The sequence below is a fragment of the Musca autumnalis genome, unplaced genomic scaffold (genome assembly GCF_047663935.1).
Source record: "Musca autumnalis isolate F117 unplaced genomic scaffold, ASM4766393v1 scaffold_5, whole genome shotgun sequence".
Classification (NCBI taxonomy): domain Eukaryota; kingdom Metazoa; phylum Arthropoda; class Insecta; order Diptera; family Muscidae; genus Musca; species Musca autumnalis.
In genome coordinates this window covers 171,072,630-171,091,534 of record NW_027412088.1, presented here as the reverse complement: position 1 = coordinate 171,091,534, position 18,905 = coordinate 171,072,630, and the positions used below count along the sequence as shown (strand labels likewise).

Genomic DNA, 18,905 nt, shown 5'->3' with positions numbered 1-18,905 from the left:
AAGATTTCTTTTATCGCATTTACATCAAACGGTTCTTAGTAAATAGCATCATATAAGTTGTCAATTTTATTGAATAAGTGTCAAATAAATGACGTATTTATTATTAATACTTGCTGTAGGGGCTAGTTTAAATTCGGCTTTTCTCGAGTTTCGCACTCATGACTGTATATAAAACTTGTTTCAAAATGGTAAAGGCCTCGACACATAAGAAGCATGGCATTCTTGCAGAAGTCATATCTGATAAAGGACTAAAGACCAAGTTCGACCTAATTTAAATGTGATTCTGAAATCCTTTTATTAGGTCGAACTTGGTCTTTAGACTTTTATCAGATATGTCTTCAGCAAGAATGCCATGCTTCTTATGTGTCCAGGCCTTAAGACACGCCGTTCGGACTCAGTAGGTCCCATATCATTGAGCTAATATAAATCGGGGTGTACTCATTGATATGAGAGAAGTCTTTGTGGAACAATTATATAAAGGCCTGGGTACATAAGCTGCCTCGCCTGGTTGTCTGCTTCATTTCTGACATCCTTTCCTTTTTTATTCTTTTATCAGAAGCATACGTATTTAGACCCTTATGGCCCCGGCACATACGGTACGTTGTGCGTCGCGTTACAACAACCACATGAAAACTTCAAGAAGGAACTTGGCATCACTTACATTTTTTTCATGTGGTTGTTGTTTTTAACGCGTGACGCAACGCACAACGTACCGTATGTGCCGGGGCCATTAGGGCTAAATACGTATGGGCTGCTTCACAAAGAATTCATTCGAATTCAAATTCGTTCAAACTACTACCAAACTTGTTTTTGCAAAATATTTGATTTATTCATATTTCCAATCAAACAAAGTTTGTGCAATAACAGGAGTTTGGTAGTAATTCGTACGAATTTGAATTCGAATCGTCTTAAAGAAACAGGACATTAACTTGGTATTCAATTTGAATAACGATTTCATTCTGGAGGGAAAATAGCACATTTTTTATTAAAAGAACAGCATCACCAATAGATATTTTAAAATTTTGCTATTATTTTCACATTACTTGAGTTCAAAGTATGTTTTCTTAAAAAACACAAAAACAAAAACATTTATATAAAGACTTTACCTTTTCTTTCTGGTGGTGGTAATCAATTGTTTATTCCGAAGTATGGCAAATTGCTTCCTTGCAAATTCAAACACAACTAATTTACGTAGTTTTCAAAACTTCATAACAATAATTTTGTTGAGCTATCGCCTTTACGGAGTTGTCATAGTTACCACACATTGTTTATTGACAAAACTCTGTGCAATGACCTATATATTTTCCAAATATTACAAATTAACACGGAAAACAATTCTTCAATACTCATTATATGCTAATAAGCAGCTATGTGAAATGAAGAAGAAAAACCAAAACTAACAAAACGCTATGCATTTTCATGTTTACTAGGTCAGGATGGCGAACTAGTTTCACAAGCTAATATAAAGCCAATGTGGTGTATATTCGAATCCTGAAATTATTAAATAACAATAAATCAATTAATATTTTTTATTGTTTTTCGTACCAAATGGTACGCATTAATTACGAGTTTGTTTTATTGCATTTCATTTAGCATTTAATTTTGCGAAATCATTTAACACACATAATTCTGTTCTGTTAACATAGTTTCCATTGAAGACCAACAAAATCAGCTGTTAACTTTAACAGACAGGGATTGTGATAACAACGATTATCATCACCTATCATTGTGGTGCTATCGATAACTGTCGTTGTCTGAAAGCGCTGTTATCAAACAAATTCCATCCCCAATTATCAGTACAATAATAATATTTGCTAAAGTTGTGTTGTTTTTCCATTATCCTTATACACTGAAATATCGTAGTTTGTTTTTTAATTAAGCAAAAAATTAATAATAATAAGTTAATTTTTAAAATTTTACATTTTAAACCCTCAATAATATAAAATAACAGCGTTTAAATGTTCCACTGCGTGGTTTGTGTAAACTTCCTTTTTGTATTTGTGTGTACTTCCTCTGAAAATATTCATATCCTTATAGTAAATTCTTGTTAACATTGAATTCATGAATTGAAAAAGAAAAGAAGAAGGTGATTCATATTATACTTGTTGTTGTGAAAATTAAGACTTTGCAAAATAAATCAACATCAATACTATTTGTATTTTTTGTCTGTTTTAATATTATTTTTCAACCCCTCTCCATTACCTTTGTGTATGTGCGTGTTTCCTTTTATGTGAATTGTGTGTGTATGTTTGTAATTAAGATTCCTTCCAAACAAAATCTATTGTTAAAATTTATTTCCTACTCATGTCCTGATTGATTGATATGAAATTGGGTCAAAATACACACATGTATGCATTGTTAAATATAATATATGTTTATACCAATGTTAATAAGTGATTAACTTCCCTTTAGTGATCTATTTGACAGATATTTAAAAATAAATGTGAAATTTAGTACGATAATACATTTCATTACTATCATGAATGCCAATGTAAACGTGTCTCAAATGCAAGTTTTACAGTGAAGAACACTAAAACGCATTTTACATTTAAAATGTTTTATAAAACATGCATAATTTAAGTTGTCAATTCCATGTGTAAAATGCGTTTTAAGCTTGGTTTAGACCATAGCGGAATAAGAAGGTGTTACATCGATAACAATAATCGGGCCATTTACCACACCAAACGTCAAAATTTGTTCACAATAACAAATTACTGTAAATTGCTTGTTTACCTTTTGTATGTAAATTTATTCACAATAATAAATTAGACAACTAGTGTGATAATCAGCTGTTTTTGCCGTTGTACCTGTATTATTGTGCCATGGTTTAGACTATACACTTACACGATGATTAAGTGCACTATCTCGGATTCATTTGACATATATGGTATGAAAATGACAACTTGAATCCACTTGTTTTGGTAACAGTACTTTAGATTTATGCTTGGTTTACATTTACGAAATCCACTCGTTTTCAACCGTCAAATCCATACTCAAACGATAAATGAAATCTCATCTGGATTTCATTTGACGTTTGAGCTATGGAATTGACAGTTGAAATCGAGCGAATTTCGTAAATGTAAACTTACGAGTAGCATTACAGTGCGCTTCGATTTACGCGGAAGCCAATGCCTTCCTCCATCAATATGGACTATTTTACAGGTGCTGGGAAGAAAAAATGACATCGATTGGAAAATATCCGTGAAATATTAGATGTTTCTTTTTACGTAATAATTTGTAATAATTATTACTAATGTTGCAAATTTTAACAGTTGTATAATGAAAAAGTTGCTCAAAAAAATGTTTTAGCAATATTTAGTACATAAAAAGACACAAATTGTATGAAATGTTAACAGCAACAAGAAATATCAATGTTATAGATCATTTAGACTAGCCATAAATCCTCAACGGGATGTAGTAAATCCAGTACAAATCTCTTTGCATTTAGATATACCTTTGGAGGATTTAAATGGATTTAAATGGCTGATGTTTGTTCATAGCACAATTACCAAGGTAGATGCATTACTAGGCGTTTACACCAGACAGTTTGTCTTCAAATACAACTCTGATTTACTACACATACATACATTTGTCGTTTGTCTCTCAACTGTCCATCATTTTTTCACAGACAGTAAGGAAGACAAATTTTTGACATTTTTGTAAAAATAAGTGAGATAATAATTGAAATGTGTTGAAAACAAAAGAACATGAAAACAAAAACAGGAAAACAAAAATAAATCAATGATTTTCATTCACAATTTTACAGCTGTTGTTGCAGTTGTCCGGACGCCTACGTCACACAGGCAAGTTGTGGGATTTTGACAATCAATACATGAAGTCAACTGTCCTGTCATTTGTTAACGCAGGGTTAGCACATTCACGGATGAAGGTGCAGCTTGCAAATTTGTGTACTTTCTAGCAAAATGTTGCGAAAAACAGAGTTGTATACGAGAATTTATGCCGGATTTAACACAAATCTACTCAATTCGAGGATTTATTTTTGTATGGCAAACCTGGTCGATTTTGGCCGGATTTAGCAAATAAAAGCTGATAATGAGCTAAATCCGGCTAATGATGTCATATCTAAATGGCCTATTAAAATCAAATTAGTCGTATGCGACGCCCATTATCCGCATACGCATTTGTTGTTGACATAATAGAAGCTGATACAAAGTTTCCATTTACCTCGTCTATAAATAAACAGCCCAAATGTCCCTGGTTACATAAATTACTGAGGGTGCGAAAACCCTTGAAGAAATGGACATATAATCGTATGTCCAAAGTGTGTAACTAGCCACGTTGTTGACTCGGAGTCGAAAAGGCCTACGCGTGGCCTGAAACTGGACCAGGATATCATGCTTTTGATCGCTCCGATATCCAGAATTTACCTAACCCTTTGCATACTTGATAGTTAGGATAGTGCCATATTTTTAAGGTGTTTGCAATCAGACAAATCCACCAGAACCAGGGCTACATACAGCCAGTGCATGACTTGTGGTCCCAGTTCGATTTTTCATTCACGAGCAAATATTCGATCGAATCGACTGCCGTAATTAGGCCCCAGGTAGTCTTCTATGAAAAGACCGGTCTACTATAAGAAAAACTGGTGGTCTTTTGTAAGAAGCTCTTGGGGTATTCTATAAAACGACCTTGTGTCTTCTAGGAGTTGACCTTGTGGTCTTCTATAAGAAAACCTGGGGTTCATGTGGTGTGTCTCTGGTCCTCTATAAGTGGGCCTGATTGTCTTCTGAAAGAAGAACCGGTGTACTTTCACAAGCAGATATCTTCTATAAAAAGAATTTGTGTCTCCTATGAGAAGACCTAGTTGGGTGACGTAGAGGATGAAAGATACCAAGGAACGGCCCTGACCGGCTTTAACATGGTAAAGTCCAGGATTTATCTTGGTCCCTCTCTCATCTCAAGTGTACTTGAGAAGTACAAGGCCGACATTACTGCCATACAGGAAATACGATGGACTGGGAAAGATGTCACACTCACCTAAAGGTGACGCACTGTATTATAGCTGCCATGACACAAAGCATGAGTTTGGTTGCGGTTTTGTAGTTGGTCAGAGGTTAAAACATCTGGTCTCTAAGCTTCACCCCAGTGAATGAAAGACTTCCTACAATTCGATTAAAAGCAAAATTCTTCAACATCAGCTTTATCTGCGCTCATGCTCCAACCGAAGACAAGGACGAACAGACCAAAGATATATTCTACGAGCGCTTTGAAGAAACATATGACCGTTGTCCTGCCCATGACATTAAAATTGTTCTAGGCAATTTTAATGCCAAAATTGGAAAGGAGAATATCTTTGGACAAACAGTCGGGAAATTCAGTCTACATAGTGAAACATCAGACAATGGAATGAGGCTGATAGACTTCGCAGCGGCAAAAAACATGGTAGTTAGCAGTACCAGATTTAAGCATCTCGATATTCATAAGGGCACTTGGCTGTCTCCAGAGCAAAGAACAATAAATCAAATTGATCACGTTGTGATTGATGGAAGACATTCATCGAGCGTGTTGGATGTACGATCGTTCCGAGGAGCAAACATAGATTCGGACCATTACCTCGTTGCAGCAAAGGTACATACCAGTCTTAACGTTGCAAATAAAGCACGGACAGACACAACACGAAAGTTGGACATCGCTAAGCTGCAAACACAACAGATATCCACAGCATATTCCTCTCAACTGACCCAATATGTTCTCGTCCCGATAACATATAAGCACAATGGCAAAATATTGCCCACTCCGTGTAAACTGCCGCAAAATCAGTACCTGGATACCAGAGACCTCCACCAAAGAATCCACGGTATGACCAGGAGTGCCGTGCTGCTACCGAAGAAAAAATGCGGCATATAGGACTACTTTACAATCAGTAGCAACGCGTAGCGCACGAGAGAGGTATCGGGAGAAAAGGAGAGAAGAAAACGTCTTTTCCGCAGGAAAAAGAGAGAGATGGAAAAGAGGGAGTGTGAACAATAGAGATGTACAGGAGACAGAACGAAGTCCGAAAATTCTACCAAAGAGTGAAGCATCAAACTGATGGCTTTGGTACAGGCATATCCTCCTGTAGAGACCAACAAGGTAATTTGGTAACTGATACAGATAGTGTGATCAGGATATGGAAAGAAAATTTTTCCAAACTGTTGGTATCCGAAGACGGCGAAGATACCACAGATCCAATCTCGGAAGATGGTATTGAATGTATACCGCCCAGCCAAGATGAGGTAAGGACAGCAATAAATCGGCTGAAGAATAATAAGGCAGCAGGGGCCAATGGCTTACCAGCCGAGCTGTTCAAAACCGGAGGCGACACGCTGATAAGGTGTATTCATCAGCTAGTTAGCACCATCTGGCAGGAAGAACGAGTACCCGACGATTGGAACCTGAGTATCCTGTGCCCCGTCCACAAGAAGGGAGATAAGACTGTATGCTCTAACTATAGGGGCATAAGTCTACTCCCTATTGCCTACAAGATCGTGTCAGGGATATAGTGCGAACGACTAAAGTCTATGGTCAACGAGATAATTGGACCATATCAATGCGGCTTTAGACGTGGCAAGTCCACCATTGACCAGATATTTACCCTGCGGCAAATCCTGGAGAAGACCCAAGAGATGCAGATCGACACCTACCACCTTTTTGTCGATTATAAAGCAGCCTTCGACAGCCCGCTGCGTTCAAAGGTATTCCAAGCCATGTCTGAATTTGGTATCCCCGCAAAGCTCATCCGGCTTTGTAAAATGACTTTAACTGACACGAGGTCCTCAGTTAAAATAGGAAAGAACCTCTCCGAAGAGTTTGATACCAAAAGAGGTTTCAGACAAGGAGATAGCCTTTCGTGTGATCTCTTCAACATCCTGCTGGAAAAGGTTATACGAGAGGCAAACGTCAAAAGAAGTGGCACAATCTACACCAATAGTCACATGTTACTTGCCTATGCTGATGATATAGACATCATGGGCCGATCAGTAAAAGAAGTAACTGATACCTTCATGAAGGTCGAAGGAGAATCTGCTAAAGTGGGTCTGGCGGTAAACGGTGAGAAGACCAAGTTGATGGTGTCGACGCGCAATGCGTCCATTGAGCTCGGACCGACTGTGGAAGTTGGTTCCTATAATATTGAGGTAGTAAAAGACCTCGGCACCTCCGTAAACACAACAAACGACATCAGTTGTGAAATAAAAAGAAGAATTGTATTGGCCAACAGATGCTACTTTTGTTTAAGTAAGCAGTTTAAAAACAAAGCCACATCTCGTCAAACAAAAATAACGCTCTACAAAACACTGATACTACCCGTGCTGATGTATGGCTCCGAAGCCTGGGTACTTGCGCAATCAGACATGGCAGTGCTTAGTGTGTTTCAGAGAAAATTTCTTCGAAAGATCTACGGACCAATCTGCGTTGACGGCGAATGTCGACGTCGCATGAACCACGAGCTGTATCTGCTATACAACGACAACAATATTGTTAAACGTATCGAGATGCAGCGATTGCGTTTGCTAGGCCATATCATAAGAATCAGCGATGATGAACCCGCTAAAAAGGCGTATAAATACGGACCGCTTGGCGGTGCACGCAGAGTTGGCAGACCAAGGAATAGATGGCACAAACAAGTGGATGATGAGATGAAAAGGCGCGGTATTCCAGAGTGCGAAGCAACAAATAGAGAGGAATGGAGATCTTTTCTTAGTTCGGCCTATGGAACAAATGTTCTGTAATGGGTCAGCTAAGTAAGTAAGTAATATAATCGCTAACTTTCGAAAATCGAATACGCAATAAAGAAGATCAAAATATCACACCATATTAACAAATGTTGCACCGCCTCCATAATCTGTGTTTTAGTGTGCGGCACGTTCGGACTTGGAGGAGGTTACATATCATTGATATGAAGAAGTCTTTATGGGAAATAGTTTTTTTTCTGATGAATATGTTGCTTCTTCAAAAAATATATATCCCTAATATACATCGAACATAGAAATAAATATATAAAATGTCGTATGGAATTTGACACTAACATTACAGCCCAGTTCAGTCAGCTGGGTATTGCTGTTACCTTTTATTGTTCTACCATGGGGAAATCTGGTAGATTATCTCCGGATTTAGCAAATACAATCTGATAATGCGCTAAATCCGGCTAATGAAGTCATATCTATTAAAAGCACATATGTGATAAACTAGCAAAATGCCCGCTACTTCGTATGCGGAAAAGGAATAATATACAAATAAACAATATTTAATATGGAGAACACTGAATATTTTGATGTACTAATACTTATTTGAATTGATATTTAATTTCTGTCAAGTACTGCTCTTCCACGTTTTGTTCGAATTTCAAAAAAAAAGACCTCTACACTTCAACAGCGGCCTACATTTTAAATTCCAGTCCATGTTTTATTAGAACGGTATGGGTATTTTGAAAATGCTATCCACATTTTCCAACCGAATTTTGGAATTTGTGATATCAAAATGTAGAAAACCATTATTCAGAAGATGTTACCCTATATAACAGTTAATTTTTGAGACATTTTATTTTAGGCCTTTTTTTCTCAGGATGTAAAAATCTTCTTGTAAAACATTAGCCGCATAAATCTACCATTTCAAATGAACTTACTATAACGTTCAGAACAGACAACAAAGATAAAAACAATTTTGTTGAAAAGGTACGTTTGACTTTTTATTTATTTAGAAACCGAATTCGTGTTAACCTAGAAACAATAGTACATTATTCAGTACAATTTTTAAAATCCAGGACCTTAGCTCAAATGTTACAGTTTTAGTTCTACTTGTTCACCAAATGTCAATAGTATTACATGTAGAAACCTTTCATACATTTAAAGGCGGATATATAAACATTCTGATCCAATCTCAACAGTGATCCTCATAACAAATTTCATTTATCGATTCACCCAATACCATTGCTTCAATATTTATTATTTAATACTTCTAGTATACTTATTTTACGACCCTCTCTAACAATGAAACTGACAAATCAATAATATATCAGAATTTCACTTATATTCCTTAGCCCAATACCAAATTTATTGCAATTTTGTACTTTTCACGCACTAATGATATAATTCCATCTTCATTCCTACACCAACGTCAAATTTAATAGCATTCAGTACATTTCGTATTTCTCAATAAATCATCCAGCCCTCAGCCTAATTTTAGAATTTGTATGCATTTCAAAAAATCCGTACATAAACACCAACACAATCCCTCATACAACAATTCGAAATTCCACCTATGTATATCCCTTCATGCAACACCAAACTGGTACCAAATTTAGTACTTATAATATGTATAAGTTTTAAAATTACTTCCTTTTATCCAAAACTATATCCCAACCGCGATTTAGTATTTTTCGTATACATTAGTACGAATTTCCAAAACTTCCTCTCTATCTCCACTCTAAACGTCAACTGCTATACTAATACCGAATTTCACAATTTCAGCTCTACCCCTTTACACAATAACAATTTGGACCAAATTCTGTGCCATTTAGTAATTTTCGTACACTTATTGTACGTATATCCACAACCACATCCATATAACCCTACACACGAACAGCGGCTATAATACCAAATTTCCGAATTCCACCTCTATTCATAATAACATTAATACTTTTCGTATGAAAGTACGAATTTCAATAACTATCTCCAACAGTAATTGCGAATTTCAGGATTCCACCTCTATCCGTCCACCCAAATTTAAATCGTAGCAAATTTAGTACCATTTAGTACTTTTGGTACCCATAAGTACGAATTTCCAAAACTTCCTCAATCCCACAGTCCAACAGTAACCTTAACTCGAAATTTCAGGATTCCAGCTCTATTCGTTCACTCAAATATAAATTGTACCAAATTCAGTACCATTTAGTACTTTCCGTACCCATAATTACGAATTTCCAAAACTACCTCAATGCTACACTCCATAAGTAATCTTAATTATAATTTTCAGGATTCCAGCTCTATCTGTTCACCCAAATCCAAAATGTACCAAACTTAGTAACATTTAGTACTTTCCTTACCCATAAGTACGAATTTCCGAAACTACCTCAATCCTACAGTCCAACAGTAATCTTAATTCCATACTTCATGATTCCAGCTCTATTCGTTCCCCAAAATCCAAATTGTACCAAATTTAGTACTTATCGTACCCATCAGTACGAATTTCCTCAACCCCACACTCCAACAGTAACCTTAAGTCCAACAGTAATCTTATTTCCAAATTTCAGGATCCCAGCTCTATTCGTTCCCCCAAATCCAAACTGCTCCAAATTTATTACTTTTGGTACGAATAAGTTCGAATTTCCAAAACTTCCTCAATCCTACACTCCAACAGTAACCTTCATTTGAAATTTCAGAATTCCAACTCTATCCGTTCACCCAAATATAAATTGTACCAAATTTAGTACATTTAGTACTTTCCGTACCCATAAGTATGAATTTCCAAAACTACCTCAATCCTACACTCCATCAGTAATCTTAATTCCAAATTTCAGGATTCCAACTCTATCCGTTCACCTAAATACAAATTGTACCAAATTTAGTACATTTAGTACTTTCCGTACCCATAAGTATGAATTTCCAAAACTATCTCAATCCTACACTCCATCAGTAACCTTAATTCGAAATTTCAGAATTCCAACTCTATCCGTTCAACTAAATTTAAATTGTACTCTATCCGTTCAACTAAATTTAAATTGTACTAAATTTAGTACCATTTAGTACTTTCCGTACCCATAAGTACGAATTTCCAAGACTAACTCAATCCTACACTCCAAAAGTAATTAAATTCCAAATTTCAGGTTTCCAGCTCTATCCGTTCACCCAAATCCAATTTGTACCAAATTTAGTACCGTTTAATACTTTTCGTACCCATAAGTAAGAATTTCCAAAACTACCTCAATCCTTCGCTCCATCAGTAATCTTAATTCCAAATATCAGGTTTCCATGTCTATCTAAATCCAAATTGTACCAAATTTGGTACCATTTAGTACTTTTCGTACACATTAGTATGAATTTGTAAAACTACCCCCATATCTCAATCGTACACTTCAACGGTAATCTAAATTCCAAATTTCATGTTTTCAGCTCTATCCGTTCACCCGAATCCAAATTGTACAAATTTAGTACCATTTAGAACTACTCGGACACATAAGTACGAACTTCCAGAATCATTTCCTTATATCAGCACCACTTCCCAACCTTGATTCCCTTACCAAATATGAAGATTGTAGCTATATCCGCTCAAAATATACAATTGGTACCAAATTTAGTAACTTTTCGTACGCTTATAGGTCGAATTTCCAAAAACCCTTTGGTACAACTTTCTAACTCTCCATCAGTTACCCTCATTCTAAATTTCAGAATTCTAGCTCTTCCCGTTTGCCTAATACAAAGGGTACCATATTTAGTACCTTTTAGTACTTTTCGTACCCTTCTAGGTCGAATTTCCTAAAACCCAGCCTTATCTCACCCCTACACACCAACAGCAACCTACAGTAAAAATTTCAACTTTCTAGCTTCAGCCGTTTCGTCTGGGCGATGATATGTCAGTCAGTCACTCACTCATCACTAAGCTCTTTTATATATATAGATAACAGCATGTATTTGAAGTTAGATGTTATTGAGAGTAATGTGGCGCCCAATGTGTCATAGTTTTATTAAAATTCCCGGTTTCTGAATAATGTTCATAAATTGATCGCCTATCGAATTCTTTTAGATGTTCTAAATATCATATTTCATTCTTTGGTGTAGATTTGATATTAAGTGCAGAGAGATGTAGAGATCCTTTGTAGAAAATATGATTCAAAGGAGATTGAGGGATGGATAATGCAAATGTCGAAAAGTCATACGCAATTAAAAACACATACATATGTGATAGAAAAAGTATATCAGGTATGTGATGAAAACCGAATCGAGTCGATTTGCAGAATCGAAATGGTATATTATCGGGTTGCCTTTGATGATATATACATATATAGTTTTGCTTCGCAAACGTCCCTTATTTGAATAATATTGTTAAAATCCATTTTCAATTTCATTAAAATATTCACCAAAATTAGAAATATACGATTCCAATTTATGGCAAAACGAGTCGAATCGTTTTCCATCACATACCTGTATATTTCAAATGAGATGTTATTGAGGTTAAATGGCGCCCAATGTGTGTAAATTGTGGTTTTTACATTTCTACGTGTTTTTTTAATGGATTACTTTTATCTTTTTCTTTTCAGATTTTAAGTTAAAATAATGCGAACGCTCACGCTGTTAAAATACTATTTTTAACATAAAAATTTATTTTGAGAAATTTGTCTTAAGAGCCTTTCAAAGTAAAGCACTGGATGAATTTCCTTTAATGTGATAAAGAGAATGACCAAAAACGAAACATATCTCTTTGATTTGCACAACATTTGATGAATGCGAAGAAAACTAAAACTTAACAATGCAATAACAAATTGCAAACTTAAATTAACTCAGCAATTTCGTATGGAGATAAATTGGAAATTGATTTTATGAAAAATAATGGTAAGTCGTTACTCCTGACATGAATAACACTACGTTTACATTTTAGAAATTCCGGGGATTTCAACAGGCAATTCCATTGGGTATATGTTCACACTATTCACTCGCTTTCAAATAAGTTTTTATTTGAGACATGTGTTGCAATTGACATTTGATATCCCCTTCATTTCGGAAATGTAAACGTGCTAAAATGAGAATTCCATTTCATGTTATCTCTTTTCTTCTTCTTCTCCACAGATGCATAAAAAATATTTCTCCGTTAAAGTAACATCGATTATTTTACTCTTTTGTAATGTGATTTGGACAATACGTTTATGTTTTGTCAGCCAACACTTGACAGATTTACAGACTTTGACGACACAACGTAATGCATCACTATTGAATGGTAGTCGACGTATGATGACTTTAAATGCCGCAGCCGGTGTAAATAATCCCTATGGTGATAAACAGTCACTGGCGGCGGGGGCAGCATCATCCCAGTACACAGCCAACCTCTTGGCAGAACAAGTAAAAACTCTCAACAGTCTGGAGTCATTTTCGCTGGCCTTTCAAAATCTCTCCCTCAACCTAGGACGTTGGGATAATCAACGTTTGTATAAATTATTTGATTTTGCCCTGGTGGGTGACCAATATGAGGAGTCGTCAGATCACAGTTTAATATGTCTGGCAACCCAAACTTCAGTGGAACGTTTACATTCCCTCGCCGAGGTGGCAAAACAATTTCAAGGACCAATATCCATTGCCGTGTTTGTGGCGGGCAATGATGAATTCACCATCCTACAATACTATGTGACATATTTACGGCTCTGCTTTGATTTCGTACGCTCCAATGTCACGTTCCATTTGGCATATCCTCGTGAAAGGAAACCCCAACATGAATCGGCCGATGCCTATAAGCTATTACAAATGTTCGATTGCCGTTATCCGTTGAAAACATTTCTGAAAATCACCCAACTGCGTACAAGCGAAACGAAACGTTGGCGTCTTCGCAATCTCTATCCACAGAATCATTTGCGTAACTTGGCCCGCAAAGGCTGTCAAACGAAATATGTATTCCTCACCGATGTCGACATCATACCAAGCGCTAACATTGTACCGCTACTGAATGAGTTTCTTGCCACAGCATCGGCCAGGTGTTCGACGGGACTGTGCGCTTATGTCATACCAACACTCGAGATCGATGAGCGTGTACGTTTTCCCTCGCACAAAAGTGAATTACTGCGACTAATCAAAAGGGGTTTGGCAAGGCCTTTCCATGAAAAAGTTTTCATCTATAATCAGTTTGCTACGAATTTCTCAAGGTGCGAAAAAAACGTATATGATAGCGCTAAAAATATTCAAATATCTACCTATACACATATTTTGGGTTGATATGAATGTGTAGATATGTATGTGTGTAGAATGTATAGATGAGTGAATATGAATCAGCATTAGACAATGTTCACCGCCGCCGCCTGTTGTTGATTATTATGATTTTTCAGCAATTTTTCTTTTGTTCGAGTTTCTTTTTTCGATTTTGCCATTTCATTAGTTTTTATTTCTTTTTTTCACCCAAATCTATGTGTGGGTATTGTCTGCTTATTTGTTTATTTTTTTTCTCGTTATATTTTTTTACAGTTGGCTGGCCAATACCCAGACTGATGACCGTATTACCATTAGTCATCAAGTGACAAATTATGAGTTCTTTTATGAACCCTTCTATGTTGCCATGGACAATGCGCCACCGCATGATGAACGTTTCGTGGGCTATGGATTTACGAGGAATTCACAGGTTTGTTATACCCAAATACCCAAATTTTAATAGGCCAATGAAAATCCTATGAACCTAATTTACACAGGCACCTAAAACAAATGTTTGGGACAAATAAGTGATTTATTTGACAGATGTTTTATGGAATTGACAACTTAAATGATGCGTTTCATATACAACTATTTGTTGTAAATGCTACTTTTATGATAGTACGTTCACATTTACGAAATCGAGTGGATTTCTACTGTCAATTCCTTTGTGTATACTACTATGTTTACATTTACGAAATCCACTCGATTTCATCTGTCAATTCCTTTATGTATACCTCAAATGAAAACTCATCTGAAATCGATTGGATTTCATTTGACGTTTAAGCAATGGTTGACAGTTGAAACCGAGTGGATTTCGTCAAATGAAATATCATCTGAAGTCAATTGGATTTTACTTGACGTTTAAGCAATGTAATGGACATTTGAAATCGAGTGGATTTCGTAAATGTAAACCTAGCATAAAAGTAGTATGATGTAAAGGCACTGTAATACCGCGTTTGCATTTAAAACGGCGTTTGCATTAAAACTTTTTGTCGGGATAACCTTCTTTATGAGGTTTATTTGACGTTTGCACTATGGAATTGACATTTGAAACCCGGTGGGTTTAACCGGATTTAATAAACCCACTGGGTTTCAACTGTCAATTCCATAGCGCGCAAACGTCAAATAAATCCTCATAAAGAAGGTTAACACGGCAAAAAGCTCTAATGAAAACGCTGTTTAAGTCTCTTTTAACGAAACCATATGCTACCAGGCCACATGCCAAATTTCAGCTGATAAAGTCGCATTTACATTAAAAATGTTTTATTAAAGTCCGTCGATTCAATTAAATATTTGTCAAATATATGACAAATTTTCCCCAAATTATTGTTTTACATAAATAAGGTTCATTATAAATTGGGCTTACAACCACATTTATAGTGTGTTACATATAATACCCCGTTTAGACTATGCTTGATTTAGCAAAAACAGTGGATTTATGTTGTCAGTTTCATACAAAATATGTCAAATAAATCCACATAAGTGCATTATCTTCGTATAAGTGTAGAGTCTAAACCAAGTTTAATCGAATTTAATAAACCCAATGGGTTTCTAAAGAATTGACGGCTTAAATAAATCCATATTTACATTAGACAATTTTCCTTGCGGCAATTGTCAGTTTAAAGTTAAGAGAGAGGCGAGGCATATGGTAACTAGTGTTGGGCAATCTCGTTCATTGAGCGGATCGATCTTTTTCATTCCGTTCACCAAAAAGATCCGGGTCGTTTACTTCGTTCGTTGGCTCTTTTTCGTTCAACAATACATTTGACTGTATTATTTTCTTTTGAAGTCGTTCGTTCTCTGTTGCATATGACTCCGTCGCTCTTTTCACCGAATCGTTCTTTTGAAAATGTTCGTTCACGAATGAAACAACTGTTGTGTTACTTCCTTGTTTGTGTGCTAATGGGGGTGGTTTTGTTTCTGAACGTAGCGGTGGTGGTTTTGATATGAAAGAACCAGATGAACGAATGATGCAAAAGAAAGATATGACCGATATGTGCTACTGAATGAGGTGAGTTACTGAGCGAGAGTAGCTCTCTGAATCATTGTTTGTTTTGTGTGGAAATTTGTGCTGCTGACTCGTCCATCGGGGATCTAATGAACGAAATAAAAGAATGAGCTGGATACGAGTCCGTTCGTTCTTTTCACGGAATCGTTCCTTTGAGCCGGTTCGTTCTTGAACGACACAACTCTAATGGTAACCCCTTGCCTCTCAACACCCTCTCTCACCAACAAACTGACAATTGCATCAAGGGAAATTGCCTAATGTAAATATGGACAAATGCCTTGTATTAAAAATTGTTTGATGTAAATGCGACTTTTATTAAAAGCCGATTACTGTAAATGTGCTTTAAGTCTCCTTTAAGGAAACCTTAGGTTTCCAGGCCACACGACAAATGTTTTGAAGCTGATAAAGTCGCATTAACATCTATAAAATGCAACATTTAAATTGTCACTTCCACACAAAATCTCTTAAATAACTGACATTTTTCCCTATATACAAAATTTGAATACAAATTTAAACGTGTTGATATTTTTGCGAAGAAGATAAAAATCAAATAAAATTTTTCCAAAAAATCTGAATTATTTATTTTTAATCTTTCGCTATTAATATCCGTTTCATATCCCCTTCATATCTCTCTCTCTCTCTCTATTTCTCTTTTTTTACAGGTTTATGAAATGTACATAGCTGGCTATTCATTTCATGTTCTAACACCCGTTTTTACCTGTCATTGGGGCTTGCAGAAAAAGAATGCTCGGCCGTCTTGGCGTGAACAACAGAACACAATAAACAGTAAACGTTTTGAAATCTTTAAAAAAGAAATATTTGCACGCTATAAACATCCGCCCATTAAACAATTGTTCAAAACGAAGACATAACTATAAAAATTAGTGGGAGGATCTTTGTTGTTTTTGTATTTTCGTTTCTTTTACCTCAGCTCAGGAAAGACAAAAATTTTTAATTTTCGTGTAAAGCTACTACTAGATTGAGAAAACCGCGTTCTTTTCCTTCGTGCAAGACGCCCACTCACCACCGCTCATGGTTGGCGCGATGACAAATAAACACATTCCTATAAATAAATTGTGTACCTTTTTTTTGAGAAAAGAAATTTGTAAATAGACTAAAAAAAGAAATTGTATTCAAATTGAAAAAAGAACAACAACAACAAACTGAAAATATTATTATTGTATAATTTAATAAAAATGCTGCTACAAACAAAACCAACAAACAAGAAATAAATGTACAATTTTGTAAATTATAATTGCTTAATGAGTTTTAATGATTGCTTTAAAAGGGAATGGGATAAAATATCTACATATTTTGAGGTTATGCTTTGTTTACATTTACGAAATCCATTCGATTTCAAATGTCAAATCCATAGGTTAAACGTCAATTGAAATCCAATGGATTTCAGATGAGATTTCATTTGACGTTTGAGCTATGGAATTGACAGTTAAAATCGAGTGGATTTTGTAAATGTAAACTTAGCATTAGTTATGTTCAATGCAACGTATAAGTAATAAATGTAAAAAAATTTTTGGAAAAAAATCATACGCCCCAGTGTACCATGAAACAGTGTTTAGGCTACTTTTACATCAAACCAGTTTTAATGAAGCTCATAATTAAAGTGTTAAAAAAATAAATGCCTTCCAAAATTGATCTCTTAATCTGAGACGTCTGTAAAAATTATTTGTTTTCTCCCTGGTGGGCGCCCAGTATGACCATGGTGAAAATACAAAATGAAACAGAAGGCGAATTCAGGTCTTCCCTTGTTGTCGAAACATGTTTTTTGATCAAAAATAAATAAAAAATATTTCAGTTCAATCAAGAATATATGTGCACAAGATACGATAAATATTTTATCGTTTATTTGTGTTTTTGTTTAATATGTATTGTTTAATATGTCTGACAAAACAAACTTCTGTGGAACGTTTAAACTCACAGGCCTAGGTGGCAAAACAATTTCAAGGACCAATATCCATTGCTGAATATGTGGCGGGCAATAATGAATTCACCATCTTACAATATTACGTGACATGTTTGTCACCTCTATAAAAGTTTTATTTCACATTTTTATAGAAACATAATTGAGCCCCAGAAGTAGACTAATAGCCCATTTAGATATGACTTCATTAGCCGGATTTAGCACAGTATCAAGCTTTATTTCCTAAATCCAGCCAAAATCTACCAGATTTCCCATACAAAAATAAATCCTTGTATTGAGTGGATTTGATTTAAATCCGGCATAAATCCTCGTATACAACTCTGTTTTTTTGCAACATGTTGCTAGAAAATACAAAAAGTTGCAAGCTGGCACAAGAAACAAGGTAGATGCATCGGTGAATTGCTACACTAAAAATAATTGAAAATGTAAAAATTTGTAAACAAGGCGAAAAAAATTAATTTGTTTTTATGTACAAAGTTGATTTTAATCTTCTTCTTCTTTATTTGCCAACCCGTATTCGGGTGTTAGCGATCATACAATTATGTTTTACATTGTTAAATATTTAATTATATTTTTTATTCCATTATAGATAGATAGGTTTCTATTCTTGGCAGCATTCAGGAGGCTTCTTTCGTCTTGCAGTCCCGTCCATTCTTGAATATTTCTTATCCATGATGTTTCTTTTCTGCCTCTTGGTCTTCTTCCATCTATTGTGGTTGGGATAATGGCTTGGTGGAGTTTATATTTTTCATTGCGCATTATATGACCCAGATAAGATGTTTTTCGGCTTTTTACATCGCGTGTTATTTGTCGTTCCACATTCATCCGTCGTAGTACTTCTTCTTTTGAAACGTGGTCAGTCCAGCGAATTTTTAGAATACGACGATAAATCCACATTTCAAAAGAATTTAATCGTTTTTCGTCGGCTAATTTTATCGCTTTTAATCAACCAAGGCTTATATTTACGATGTCTAAACGATAAAATAGTTCGTTTATTTAAGATTGGTAAACTGCGATAGAATAATTCTTTATTTGCTCTTTAGTTAGCATTAGTAGCATAATGTGCTAACATTTT

The 18,905-nt window shown here is 35.5% G+C and overlaps 1 protein-coding gene across 5 annotated transcripts; it reads left to right on the top strand.

The window, feature by feature from the left end:
• The first annotated feature begins 1,741 nt into the window (after positions 1-1,741).
• LOC141406506 (beta-1,4-glucuronyltransferase 1) lies at positions 1,742-17,146 on the top strand. Of its 5 annotated transcripts, none has more exons than XM_073992113.1 (5): positions 1,742-2,086; positions 12,254-12,545; positions 12,780-13,843; positions 14,160-14,313; positions 16,554-17,146. In XM_073992113.1, exons 2-5 carry the CDS (start codon positions 12,543-12,545, stop codon positions 16,761-16,763), a joined length of 1,431 nt encoding a protein of 476 aa, XP_073848214.1. In that variant the 5' UTR covers positions 1,742-2,086; positions 12,254-12,542; the 3' UTR covers positions 16,764-17,146. The 5 variants fall into 5 exon arrangements, with proteins under 5 accessions (XP_073848214.1, XP_073848215.1, XP_073848217.1 ...); XM_073992114.1 differs by having other exon boundaries at positions 1,747-1,973; XM_073992116.1 differs by having other exon boundaries at positions 1,796-1,862.
• The last annotated feature ends 1,759 nt before the right edge of the window (positions 17,147-18,905 follow it).